The sequence below is a fragment of the Leopardus geoffroyi genome, chromosome E1 (assembly GCF_018350155.1).
Source record: "Leopardus geoffroyi isolate Oge1 chromosome E1, O.geoffroyi_Oge1_pat1.0, whole genome shotgun sequence".
Lineage (NCBI taxonomy): Eukaryota > Metazoa > Chordata > Mammalia > Carnivora > Felidae > Leopardus > Leopardus geoffroyi.
The window spans coordinates 26,319,328-26,331,966 of record NC_059330.1 but is presented as its reverse complement, the minus strand read 5'-3'; the positions used below and the strand labels follow the sequence as shown (position 1 = coordinate 26,331,966).

The 12,639-nt window shown below is 37.2% G+C and overlaps 1 protein-coding gene and 1 pseudogene across 1 annotated transcript in view; one reads left to right on the top strand and one right to left on the bottom strand.

Moving 5' to 3' along the window:
• Nucleotides 1-9,937, top strand: part of BRIP1 (BRCA1 interacting helicase 1) — a 210,036-nt gene extending 200,099 nt beyond the window's left edge. The window contains 4 exon segments of the mRNA XM_045490624.1: nt 651-977; nt 7,892-8,525; nt 8,527-8,576; nt 8,579-9,937. Coding sequence (XP_045346580.1) covers nt 651-977; nt 7,892-8,525; nt 8,527-8,576; nt 8,579-8,676 — 1,109 coding nt within the window. The 3' untranslated portion in view covers nt 8,677-9,937.
• LOC123604201 lies at nt 4,624-7,316 on the bottom strand (annotated as a pseudogene).
• Nucleotides 9,938-12,639: the final 2,702 nt, after the last annotated feature.

Below are 12,639 nucleotides of genomic sequence, written 5' to 3'. Positions count from 1 at the left end.
TTCATTCTCCCACATGTCACTGCCCAGTTTTCTGAGCACCATTTGCTGAAGAGACTGTCTTTTTTCCATTGAATATTCTTTCCTGCTTTGTCAAAGATTAGTTGGCCATACATTTGTGGGTCCTTTTCTGGTTCTCTGTTCTGTTCCATCGATCTGTATGTCTGTTTTTGTGCCAGTACCATACTGTCTTGATGATTACAGCTTTTTAATCCAGAATTATGATGCCTCCAGATTTGGTTTTCTTTTTCAACATGGCTTTGGCTATTCAGTCTTTTCTGGCTCCATACAAATTTTAGGATTGTTTGTTCTAGCTCTGTGAAGAATGCTGGTGTTATTTTGATAAGGATTGCATTGAATGCATAGATTGCTTTGGATAGTATAGATATTTTAACAATATTTGTTCAGAAGAACAATTAAGAGCTTAATCCATTAGCATGGGATGTTTTCCCATTTTTTTTGTGTCTTTTTCAATTTTTTTCATAAACTTTCTATAGTTTTTTCTATAGTTTTTAGTGTAGAGAACCATTCTATATACCCTAAATTCATATAGATTACTTCATTAGAAAAATTATCTAAGGCTTTTCTTAATACATAATGTCTTAGGAAACTAAATAACCAAAGTTTCTTCCCTGGGTTTACTTTTTCCTTAGGACTTTCTAAATGGATACGGCAGCAGGTTCAGTACCATTCAACCTTTGAAAGTGCAATGGAGTCCTTGGCTGAATTTTCCAAAAAGCGCCAGAAAGTCATTGATGTATCCAAAGAGGACAGAAAGTTTATACAGGACAGTGGGTCTACACTTGAAGTGGCCGGTTTGAAGGACAATACCTTAACTTACTTATCAGAAGCAGCAAGCCATCTACCACCAGAAAATCCTAGGGAAGGTGAAGCAAAAATGTGTGTCCAAGAACTACACTGTCCTAAAATAACCACAAGTCTATCTCTACCAGGAGACATCATCTCCCGAAAGGACCAAGGTTTGAAAAGTTTTGCCTATTTACATTTGATAGAGAATTCTTTCATTATATCAAGTGAAATGATATATATTTTGCTATAGATTAATTTCCTTAAATATGTTGGCTTGTAATAGAAGGCATTATCATAAAGTAATGAAATAGTATGGTGTATTGGAATGAGAACAAACTTTTGTCAAGAGACCTGAGCATATTTTCTGGTTTTCTACTCAAAACTTTGTCATTACCTAACTTTGTGACCATGAGCAAGTCACGTAACTTTTTTGAGTCTTAATAGAAAAAGGAATCTCTGGGACACCAGGGTGGCTGAGCTGGGTAAGCATTCGACTCTTGATTTCAGCTCAGGTCATGATCTCAGGGTCGCAGGATCAAGCCCCATGTCTGGCTCTGCACTGTCAGCTGAGCCTGCTTGGGATTCTCTCCCCCTCTCTGTCCCTCCTTCTCTCTCTCTCTCTCTCTCTCTCCCTCTCTCCCTCTCTCCCTCTCCCTCTCCCTCTCTCAAAATAACTAAATAAACTTTCAAAAAAAAAAAAAAAAGAAAAAAGGAATCTCTTCATAGCTATCCCTTAGCTTGGGATGCAAAGATCTAATAAGATGATAAATATCACAGCATGGTAATACTGTACAAATGGCAGATGTAGGGCTATATTAAAAATTGGTCTAATGTATAGATAACTTCTCTTACATGAATTTATTAGTTTAGGGAAGTGAGAGTCATTTATTCTGAATAATAAAAAATAACATTTTAAAATATATTAGAATATAATAGTCTGTGTCAGGGATTGGCAAACTATGGCTTATGGACCAATTTGGCCATCTGTTTTTGTATATCATGTTTAATGGTACAGAGTCACATCCATTCAGTTATGTATGAACTGCCCGGCTAGCTCAGTCGGTAGAGCATTCAGTTATGTGTGGTACACAACAGCAGAGTTTAGTCATAGTGTATTTGCACTAGACCAGCACAATTGAGTACTTACATACCTTGGAGATGTTGCGGGTTTGGTTCCAGACCACCACAATAAAGCAAGTATCACAATAAAACAATTCAGATGAATTTTTTGGTTTTGTAGTGCGTATAAAAGTTATGTTTACGTTATACTAATACTATAGTCTCTTAAGTGTGTAATGACATTATGTCCTAAAAATAATGTATATACCTTAATTAAAAAAACTTTATTGCTAAAAAATGCTAACCATCAACTGAGCTTTCAACAAGCCATAATCTTTTTACTGGTGGAAGGTCGTGCTTCAGTGTCTATGGCTGCTAACTGATCAGGGAGCTGGTTGCTGAAGGCTGGGGTGGATGCAGCAATTTTTAAAATAAGACCACTATGAAGTTTGCCACATCAATTGACTCTTCTTTTACAAATGACTTCTCTATAGCATACGATGCTTTTTGATAGTATTTTACCCAAATTAGAACTTCTTTCAAAATTGGAGTCAGTCCTCTCAAACTTTGCTGCTACTTTATTAAGTTTATATAATATCTTAAATTCTTTGTAGTCATTTCAACAATTTTCACAGCATCTTGACTAGGAGTAGATTTCATCCCAAGAAACCACTTTCTTTGCTGATACATAGGAAGTAGTTCCTCTTCCATTGAAGTTTTCTTATGAGATGGCAGCAATTCAATCACATTTTCAGGCTTTACTTTTAATTCTAGTGCTCTCGCTATTTCCACCACATCTCCACTAAAGTCTTGAATTCCTCAAAGTCATCCATGAGGATTGGAATCAACTCCTCCCAAATTCCTGTTAATGTTGATATTTTAACTTCTTCCCATGAATCATGAATTTTTTTGATAGTTTAATTTTTATTACATATTTGAACATGAACAAAAACACATGAGAAGATTCACCCTCAAATGTAAATATTCTAGGGGCACCTGGGTGGCGCAGTCGGTTAAGCGTCCGACTTCAGCCAGGTCACGATCTCGCGGTCCGTGAGTTCGAGCCCCGCGTCGGGCTCTGGGCTGATGGCTCGGAGCCTGGAGCCTGTTTCCGATTCTGTGTCTCCCTCTCTCTCTGCCCCTCCCCCATTCATGCTCTGTCTCTCTCTGTCCCCAAAATAAATAAACATTAAAAAAAAAAATGTAAATATTCTATGTGTATTTGGCCCCAATAATAAACCAGTTATGTGAAAAACCAGAGACTTAGGGTTTGGAAAAATAAAGATTAGAACAACATTTAAAAATTATTACATAGTACATACATTCTTGGAATTTATTAAGTATCAGAATTTCCACCTGGTTTTCCATATCTACACTTATTTCTACCTGTATACCCACATTCTAACTCTTATCTCCACCCACAGGCAACAACTATAGCTCTAATCTGTACCGAGTTCAGTCATCTCTCTGGATCTTAACGATGTTTCCATCATTTGGTCTGACTTCATCCTTGCTATTTAGCAAATAGCAAAGGCCTATCAGAGACGGACTTGGCTGACACACTCCCATCTATTTCAAGCCACAGAATCCCAGTAGGACAAAAGATTTTCCCTCCTCTAGGCCCAATTTCTAGTTGTCTGTCGTGACAGTAATGATTTCATAAACTTTCTTTCAAGGTTGGTCCTGACAGCATCTTACCATTAGCTCACCTGATCCAGTGTTTGTCTTCTCTGACTGTAGATTCATATTGAGCACTACCAATGAGGTCATAGCTCATTACCCTAGGTTTCTGAGGTCTAAATTTCATAGGATCAAGGACTATTTGATAAAAAGGAAAAACACTATAATATTAATAAAAGTAGCAATCATTGCTTCATAGGATCAAAGCTACCCTCGGATCTGGAGGCTGAATGGAGCTTGAATGTTTTATTTGATACTATGTGACTCAGAAATACATAGCTTTCTTTCTTTAATGATAGTGCCACAGAAATGCCCCTCTCAGTGTCCTGATTAGTACTCCAAGTGTGGTAATATGCTCATTTATTTCAATATTGACCTAATTTTTTTCAACTTAGCCTATGTTTGAGTTTAGATCTGTTCTTGCCTTTGCAGAAATGGGAGTTTCTTTTAGCCAAAGAGAGCATTAAGAAACTTGGGGGGTAGGGGGGGTCAACAGAAAAATTATTCATTTTCTGTATTCTTAAAAAAAATTCTCCCGAGTTTACCTGTGAAAAGCCAATGAATAGCAATTCTTCATAAAACTGACTGAATTAAGAGATGAGAATGGACTTATAAGAGAGAGTCAACCTCAAATTAATAATAATAATAATAATAATAATAATAATAATAATAGATTCAACCCCATTGTGTGTACATTTCCTGGAAAGTTTTATGCATTCCATTCTAAGCTCCTAGCCCTAGGTAAACAGACTCATAAGTGGAAATGTGCCATTTTCAGCACTAGAAGCAGCATCATAGTTCATTAACAAAATAATGCAGAAAATGGTTAGGTAAATGAATTTACAACATAAAATGTGTTGGTGATAAATTTGCACTAATGTAACATAAGTCAGGTTTATGGTATTTTTTTTTACCAGGAAGCACAATTGTAAACATTTGCAATAAACTACTGCCTCCCCCCCAAAAACCTAACTGACCACACAAACAAATATCATCATTTATGACCATAAAATCACGAAGAATTTGTACCGCATGGCTCTTTGTTTTGGTCGTTTTCAGAGTAAGACACGAGCTGCATTAAGTAGTTTCCCTGATTTCTCCATCTTAAATAACTGCCAGTTCTGGAACTTCATTCATCCTCGAAACATTTGCAGAGAGCAAATCTGGGAAGTGGCAACTGACAGATAAAACTGTCGGATCATAGGTGTTCTGGTTTGAGACTGGACTGAATGAATTTCTAAACAACAAAGGTGGGTGAGGGACAGAATAGAGGCAATATGCTGCTTGCAGAGCCCAAGAGGAGGTTGAGACACGAGCAGAGAGCATCTTTTCAACAGCTGGAAGAAGCCTCCTCCAATTAGTAAACTCCAAAGTGAAGATAAGGGTGTCATCACTGACTGGGTCAATCCAAGAATTGCAGAGTAGATTCAGTGGGTCAAATCCAGCAAGCAGGAGAGATGGTAGCCATTCCTTATATTTTGTCTATGCTTTAATTGCATGATTTATAGATTCAGAAATATGGTTCCACAATGCCAATAGACGACCTTTCTTCAAAAAGTAGCAAAATACTGAAAATTTCTTATACTTTAGGCAGTATGCCAAATGAAGTTCATTTAGTTGGGCTCCATATTTCAAAAGAATATTCACAATTCCAAAAACTCACAGTCCTTTTGGAAAGCCATACACATGGGAGAACTAAATGCAAAGATGTGGCACATCTAGACATCTTGTCTGTAGTCATACTGGAATAACATTTCTAGGCACTCTTCATGCCCTCCGAACACTGCAGAGTAAACGGGGCTCACTTTGGCCCATGTCACAAACCCAGTTGGTAAGTGGTATTAACAAGTCCATTAATGGTCCAATATGGACCATTCATGCAACTGCATGAATAGGTAACTGCCAATAGACCTCCTTACAGTAAAGATCAGCATCTGGCCCACTGAACAGCAAAAGCTCTACACATTCTGTGTGGCCCTCCTGAGCAGCAATGAATGAGGGAGTAACTTCATCCAATGTTTGACAGTTGACTTTTGCACCCGATGAAATAAGTATGTTTAAGCTTTCCAGCTTGCCGTGCCAAGCAGCCACAAATAAAAGTGTGATTCCAAAGTCATCCTGGCATTTCCTGTTTGCTCCTTTCTTAAAAAAGCAATTTTATGATCTCAGCATTTCCTGAAAAGTAGCCTGATGCAAAGCGTTGCATCCGCACCCAGAATGGGACCCATTAACATTTGCTCCATGTCGAAGCAACAGCTTTAATGTATCTATCTGTCCATTTTCAACAGCTAAAAACAGTGGTGTGGTTTTCTCTGAAGTAGTGGCATTAGCATCTGCCCCAGGTTCTAAAAGAGTGTACGGTCTTCCAATGTCCTTGACTTGCAGCAAGATGTAATGCACAGAAGCCCTGAACCGTCTTTATCTTAATGTAGTTTTCAGATGAATCTGCATGGTTTAACATCTGTAAACATTCTACAGAGTTGTGATAAGCTGCTTAGTAAATCTGCATCCATCCCCTGTTATCAGCGACATCAACATTACGTCCCTTTTTGAGCAGTTTTCTTAAGACTTTAACATTGTCTTCCCTGGCAACAAGTCCAACCGTGGAGCATGTGTCAGAGTAAGCCTCTGTAAAATAGAGGCTCTCGGTGCCGCCACTTCTGCACAGAAAGGCCTGGTCCGAGGCGGGGTCTTCTAAAGTCTGCTCCCAGAGGCCGCTCGAATCATGAATGTTCTTAATGGCATTTAGAATGGTGAATTCTTTCCAGAAGGTTTTCAATTTATTTTTCCCAGATCCATCAAAGGAATCACTATCTGTGGCAGCTATTGCCTTACAAAAATGTATTTCTTAAAAAGAGTTGAAAGTCAAAATTACTCCTTGATTTATCTTGGTTTTCAATATGTCTTCCTCACTAAGCATATCATTTCTAGCTTTTGACTTAAAGAGACAAAAGTAAATAAAGAGAGACATGTAACTCTTGGCACTTACAGGTCATTGTAGGATTATTAATTGACCTAATTTCAATATTGTCGTGTCTTAAGGAATAGGAATGCCTGAAGAAAGGGAAAGAGATGGGCAAACAGCTGGTGAGGGGAGCAGTCAGAACACACACATTTGTCTATTAAGTTCACCATCCTGGGGCGCCTGGGTGGCGCAGTTGGTTAAGCGTCTGACTTCAGCCAGGTCACGATCTCGCAGTCCGTGAGTTCGAGCCCCGCGTCAGGCTCTGGGCTGATGGCTCAGAGCCTGGAGCCTGTTTCTGATTCTGTGTCTCCCTCTCTCTCTGCCCCTCCCCCGTTCATGCTCTGTCTCTCTCTGTCCCAAAAATAAATAAACGTTGAAAAAAAAAAAATTTAAGTTCACCATCTTATATGGTATGGTTTATAGTGCCCCAAAATAATTACAATAGTGACATCAAAGATCACTGGTCACAGATGAGCATAACTAAAATGTGACACATAGACATGAAGTAAGCAAATGCTGTTGGAAAAATGTTACTTATAGACTTGCTTGATGCAAGGTTGCCACAAACTTTGAATTTGTAAAAAACACAGTACCTGCAATGTGCAGTAAAGCAAAGTGCAATAAAAGGAGGTATGCCTGTAGTTGCAGCAGATACAATATGATCCACAAAGCCTGAAATATTTACTGTCTGGCCAGGTGTAGAAAAAAATTTGCCAAACTGTGGTCTATAGCATTGGATACCATTTTAATTATTTTAACTAATATATGATAATTTAATGTATCAAGTATTAAATATTTACTTCATAGTATCTGGTGGGTGGGTTTTTTTATTGTTGTTTTTTAATAAATGTCATAATAAATGCAAAGACATTGACTAGTAATCAGGAAACCTGAGTTCTAGTTGGGTCTGATTACTAACCAGTTTTATAACTTTAAATCAAATAATTTAGTCCTTGTGGTTGCCAGTTTCCTTTAGGGAATTAATCTAGGGTCAGTTTTTCCCTATCATTGGTTAGTGGATTTTCAAGGCAAATTTTTACAGTATATTTCCTCCATTACTCAGCCCTCTTTCTATTCCTTTTTTACCCCCCCCCCCCCACCCTTTTCTCATTCACTCCTAAAGTCCCTGGTGTGGAATTTGATAGTTTACTAGACAGCATTATAACTTGGGCTCAGAATCACTGGGGACCTAGGATTCCTTTAAGAGTTCACATTTTGTGCTTTATGTTCTAAGATGAAGTCCTGCTACTGTTGGTTGTGGGCTCTTAATTATGATCCCTACAGTTACTTCATTATTTTTAACAGAAATTACTTTAATGTGACAATTATTATATTAGTTAGGAACGGGAAATTAACATTCTTAAATTTTTGTATTTATAGATGATCCTATATTATTGGAAGAGTCTGCCCAGACAATGAAAGCAGAAAGAATTGTGATTTCCAGATCGACAAGCCCAACCTTCAACAAACAGACAAAGAGAGTTAATTGGTCTAGCTTTAATTCTTTGGGACGTGATATTACTGATGAAATTCTGACTGCAACACCTAAATCCAGGTCTCCAGAGGACTGTGCCTCTAGCGCTTCCCCTTTTGAAACAGAAAAAGGATGCAAAACAGTCTTACCACTCACTGATAAATGTGAGTCCTCATCTCTGACGGTAGACACACCAGCTGAACCATGCCCTCAATCAGAAATCGTTATTTCACCAATAAAGAGTGATGCTACTCTTCTTAAAGAAAATTATTCCAAACAGCTGTTCTATGAAGAAACCCTGGGTCCGGACATTGAATTGTCTCTAGTTGGTAAAGAAGCTAAACTTTCTACTTCAAATAGAGCTTCTGACACAGAAGCAGAGGATGAATCTATCTATTTTACACCTGAACTTTATGATCCTGAAGATACAAATGAAGAAAAGAATGAACAAGTTGAAAGTGATAGAGATAATAGATTGGCTAATAATTCAAAATGCATTTTAGCTGAAGACCTTTTTGAAATTAGAACTGAGAAAGGGGTCCCAAGAAATAAAAGCTGAGGATTGCACAAAGTTGAATATACTCATGAATATTAAAGTAAAATTGATGACAATGGTAGTAATATAAAAACAACTCATATAAATGAATTAGACCTGGGAAAAACTCGTGAAACAGATACAAAAGAATATTAAACAGTCTCCTTCCAACAAATAAAGGTGTATTCCCTGGTGTTAGGTAATAATACTTAACTGTCACACACTAAAAATGTGTTGTCATGCTTGTATTAAACTCTCTTATAAGTGACAATTTCTACACTGGATAAGTGGTATAGCTTTTTTTTTTAAATGTATTTTTCACTTTAACTCATTGTTATTACAATGTTTTAAAAGTCTATTTTACATTCAGAATGTTTTATTATTTTGAAGTTTTGATAAAGAGATTCATACAAAATATTTTCCTCCAAGAAGTCTTCCTTAGCTGAATACAATTCGAAAATTAACCAATGTGAAAGATATGTAGTTTCCTAGGGTACTTCATATGTCGCATAAATATTTTTTTTTACATTTATTTATTTTTGAGAGACAGAGAGAGTGTGAGCAGGGGAGGGGCAGAGAGAGAGAGGGAGACAGAATCAGAAGCAGGCTCCAGGCTCCAAGCTGTCAGCACAGAGCCAGATGCGGGGCTTGAACCCATGAACCATGAGATCATGACCTGAGCCAAAGTCAGATGCTCAACCGACTGAACCACCCACGCGCCCCTGTCGCATAAATATTTGTATTTTGTAGTCCTGTTTTTATACATAAAACATCATTTAATACATAAAAATGAATAGCAGTCTAATCCAGTCATATCTCAGTCTTGTTTCACTTACGTATTTACCTCAAATCAAAATATTATTTTAGAAATCAGAGTTTTCTTGAAAAGTTTATTCCTGTATTAAACTGCCTACTTGGAATTAAGAATTAAGGAAGAAAACTGCATGTATTTTTAATTGATGTTGCTTTACATTTTTTCATTTGATAAAACACAAGCACTGAATATATAGCAATTTATATAAAGTTACAAAATGCCAAAGGAATGACTCCAAATTTTTAATTCTAATTACTTAGCTTCATCATTGTAGAAAAAAGTGAAATGTTCTAGCATGAAGGTTGTAATTATGAAACTGTTAAGATAGAAAACTCCATATATAAATTTTATAAGTAAACCCAAACATGTAACTGCAGCTGAAAAATGTTCTCTTATAGCTCACTAAATTTTTCTGTAAATTTTGACTCTGTTTATGTATTTGTGAATGAAGCTATACTTCTGATCAAAAATGGTTATAAAAGATGCATTTCTCTGTCATCATTCCAAAAATACATTCACTCCTCTTTTTCTAAGAAACATGTCTTATTCAATGGACATTTAGGCTTCATGTGAACGATTTGAATTGAAAAATCTTACAAGTTGTTCAAGTTGTGGATGTGGTTTATTTTCAAGTCAAAATTTCCAGGAATCCAGTATTTTATTTTATTTTTTTATTATTTATTTATTTTTTTTTAAGTTATATCTAAGTTAGCATATAGTGCAACAATGATTTCAGGAGTAGATTCCTTAATGCCCCTTATCCATTTAGCCCATCCCCGCTCCCACAACCCCTCCAGTAACCCTGTTTGTTCTCCATATTTAAGAGTCTCTTATGTTTTTGACCCCTTCCCTGTTTTTGTATTATTTTTGCTTCCCTTCCCATATGTTCATCTGTTTTGTATCTTCAAGTCCTCATATGAGTGAAGTCATATGTTTGTCTTTCTCTAATTTCGCTTAGCATAATACCCTCTAGTTCCATCCACATAGTTGCAAATGGCAAGATTTCATTCTTTTTCATTGCCGAGTAATACTCCATTGTGTATATATACCACATCCTCTTTATCCATTCATCCATCGATGGACCTTTGGGCTCTTTCCATACTTTGGCTATTATCGATAGTGCTGCTGTAAACATTAGGGTGAATGTGCCCCTTTGAAACAGCGTACCTGTATCCCTTGGAAAAATACCTGGTAGTGCAATTGCTGGCTCATAGGGTAGTTCTACTTTTAATTTTTTGAGGACCTCCCATACTGTTTTCCAGAGTGGCTGCCCCAGTTTGCATTCCTACCAGCAGTGCAAAACAGATTCTCCTTCTCTGCATCCTCGCCAACATCTGTTGTTGCCTGAGTTGTTAATGTTAGCCATTCTGACAGGTGTGAGGTGGTATCTCATTGTGGTTTTGATTTGTATTTCCCTGATGATGAGTGATGTTGAGCATCTTTTCATGTGTTGGTTGGCCATCTGGATGTCTTCCTTGGAGAAGTGTCTATTCATGTCTTTTGCCCATTTCTTCACTGGATTATTTGTATTTGGGGTGTTGAGTTTGAGAAGTTCTTTATAGATTTTGGATAGTAATCCTTTATCTGATATGCCTTTTGCAAATATCTTCTCCCATTGCATTGGTTGCCTTTTCATTTTGCCGATTGTTTCCTTCTCTGTGCAGAAGGTTTTTATTTTGATGAGGCCCCAATAGTTCATTTTTGCTTTTGTTTCCCTTGCCTCTGGCGACGTGTTGAGTAAGAAGTTGCTGTGGCCAAAGTCAAAGTTGCAGGCCAAATTGCCTGCTTTCTCCTCAAGGATTTTGATGGCTTCCATCTTACTTACATTTAGGTCTTTCATCCATTTTGAGTTTATTTTTGTGTATGGTTTAAGAAAGTGGTCCAGGTTCATTTTTCTGCATGTTGCTGTCCAGTTTTCCCAGCACAACTTGCTGAAGAGACTGTCTTTATTCTATTAGATATTCTTTCCTGCTTTGTCAAAGATTAGTTGGCCATACGTTTGTGGGTCCATTTCTGGGTTCTCTATTCTGTTCCATTGATCTGAATGTCTGTTCTTGTGCCAGTACCCATACTGTCTTGATGATGTACAGCTTTGTAATACAGTTTGAAGTCCGAGGAATCCAGTATTTTATATATTCATTTGGATAAATGAATTATTATACATCTGTATGTTTACTTTTATTTCGAAGGTGTTTAGGTTGAATACAGCTTGTTTCTATAGCACTGGATAGTACAACTATAAGCATAGTTCAAAGAAATTTAAAATGATAACTTACCAGTTAAAGAATTCATCTATAGATTAGGATATATTTGATCCCTAGTATTGTATATTTTTCTTAGTTGATCAGTGAGTAATAAGTTACAAGCACTAGAATAAAAGAAAATTTCTAATTTTGCAAGAGTGAAACCATTTATCCTCTCAGATGTAGTTCCTAATCCACAGATAAGGGTAGTGGGGTAGTAGAAAGAAAAGCAAGTGGAAGACAAGAGACTTGTGTTCTGTTCCTGGCTCTGCCACTAATTTGCTAAGTCTTGTTGGCAATCACCATGCCTTTTGGGAAATTAGTTTCATCTGTGAAATGTGGGATTTAGTATATAAAATCATGTAAATCCCTTTCAGCTTTAAAAATACATAATTTAAAGATGTTAATATTTTATTCTGAGTCAATTTTCATTTGCTTTTGTTCCAGAATGCTTAAGGCAAACCAGGGGTGCGTGGATGGCTCAGTCAGTTAAGCATCCGACTTTAGCTCACGTCTTGATCTCACAGTTTGTGGGTTCTGGCCCCGCGTCGGGCTCTGTGCTGACAGCTCAGAGCCTGGAGCCTGCTTCAGATTCTGTGTCTCCCTCTCTGTCTGCTCCTCCCCTGCCCGTGCTCTGTCTCTCAAAAATGAACAAAAGTGTTTTTAATAAAAATTAAAAAATTAACAGGGGCTCCTGGGTGGTTCAGTCAGTTAAGCATCTGACCTCTGGTTTCGGCTCAAGTCATGATCTCACATTTGGTGGGTTCAAGCCCCACATCGGGTTCTGTACTAATGGCATGGAGCCTGCTTGGGATTATGTCTCCCTCTCTCTCTGCCCCACCACTGCTTGCTCTCTCTCTCTCTCTCAAAAATAAATAGACATTTAAAAAAATTTTTTAATAAAGTAAACCATTTTTTAGAAACAGTGAAATAACACTCATATATCTTTAAGGAATAATTGTATGAGTATGTACATAGTAACTTGAGAAGCAAGATAATTTTTTTTTTAATTTATTTATTTTGAAAGAGAGCGCAAGTGAGCAGAGGAGGGACAGAGAGAGG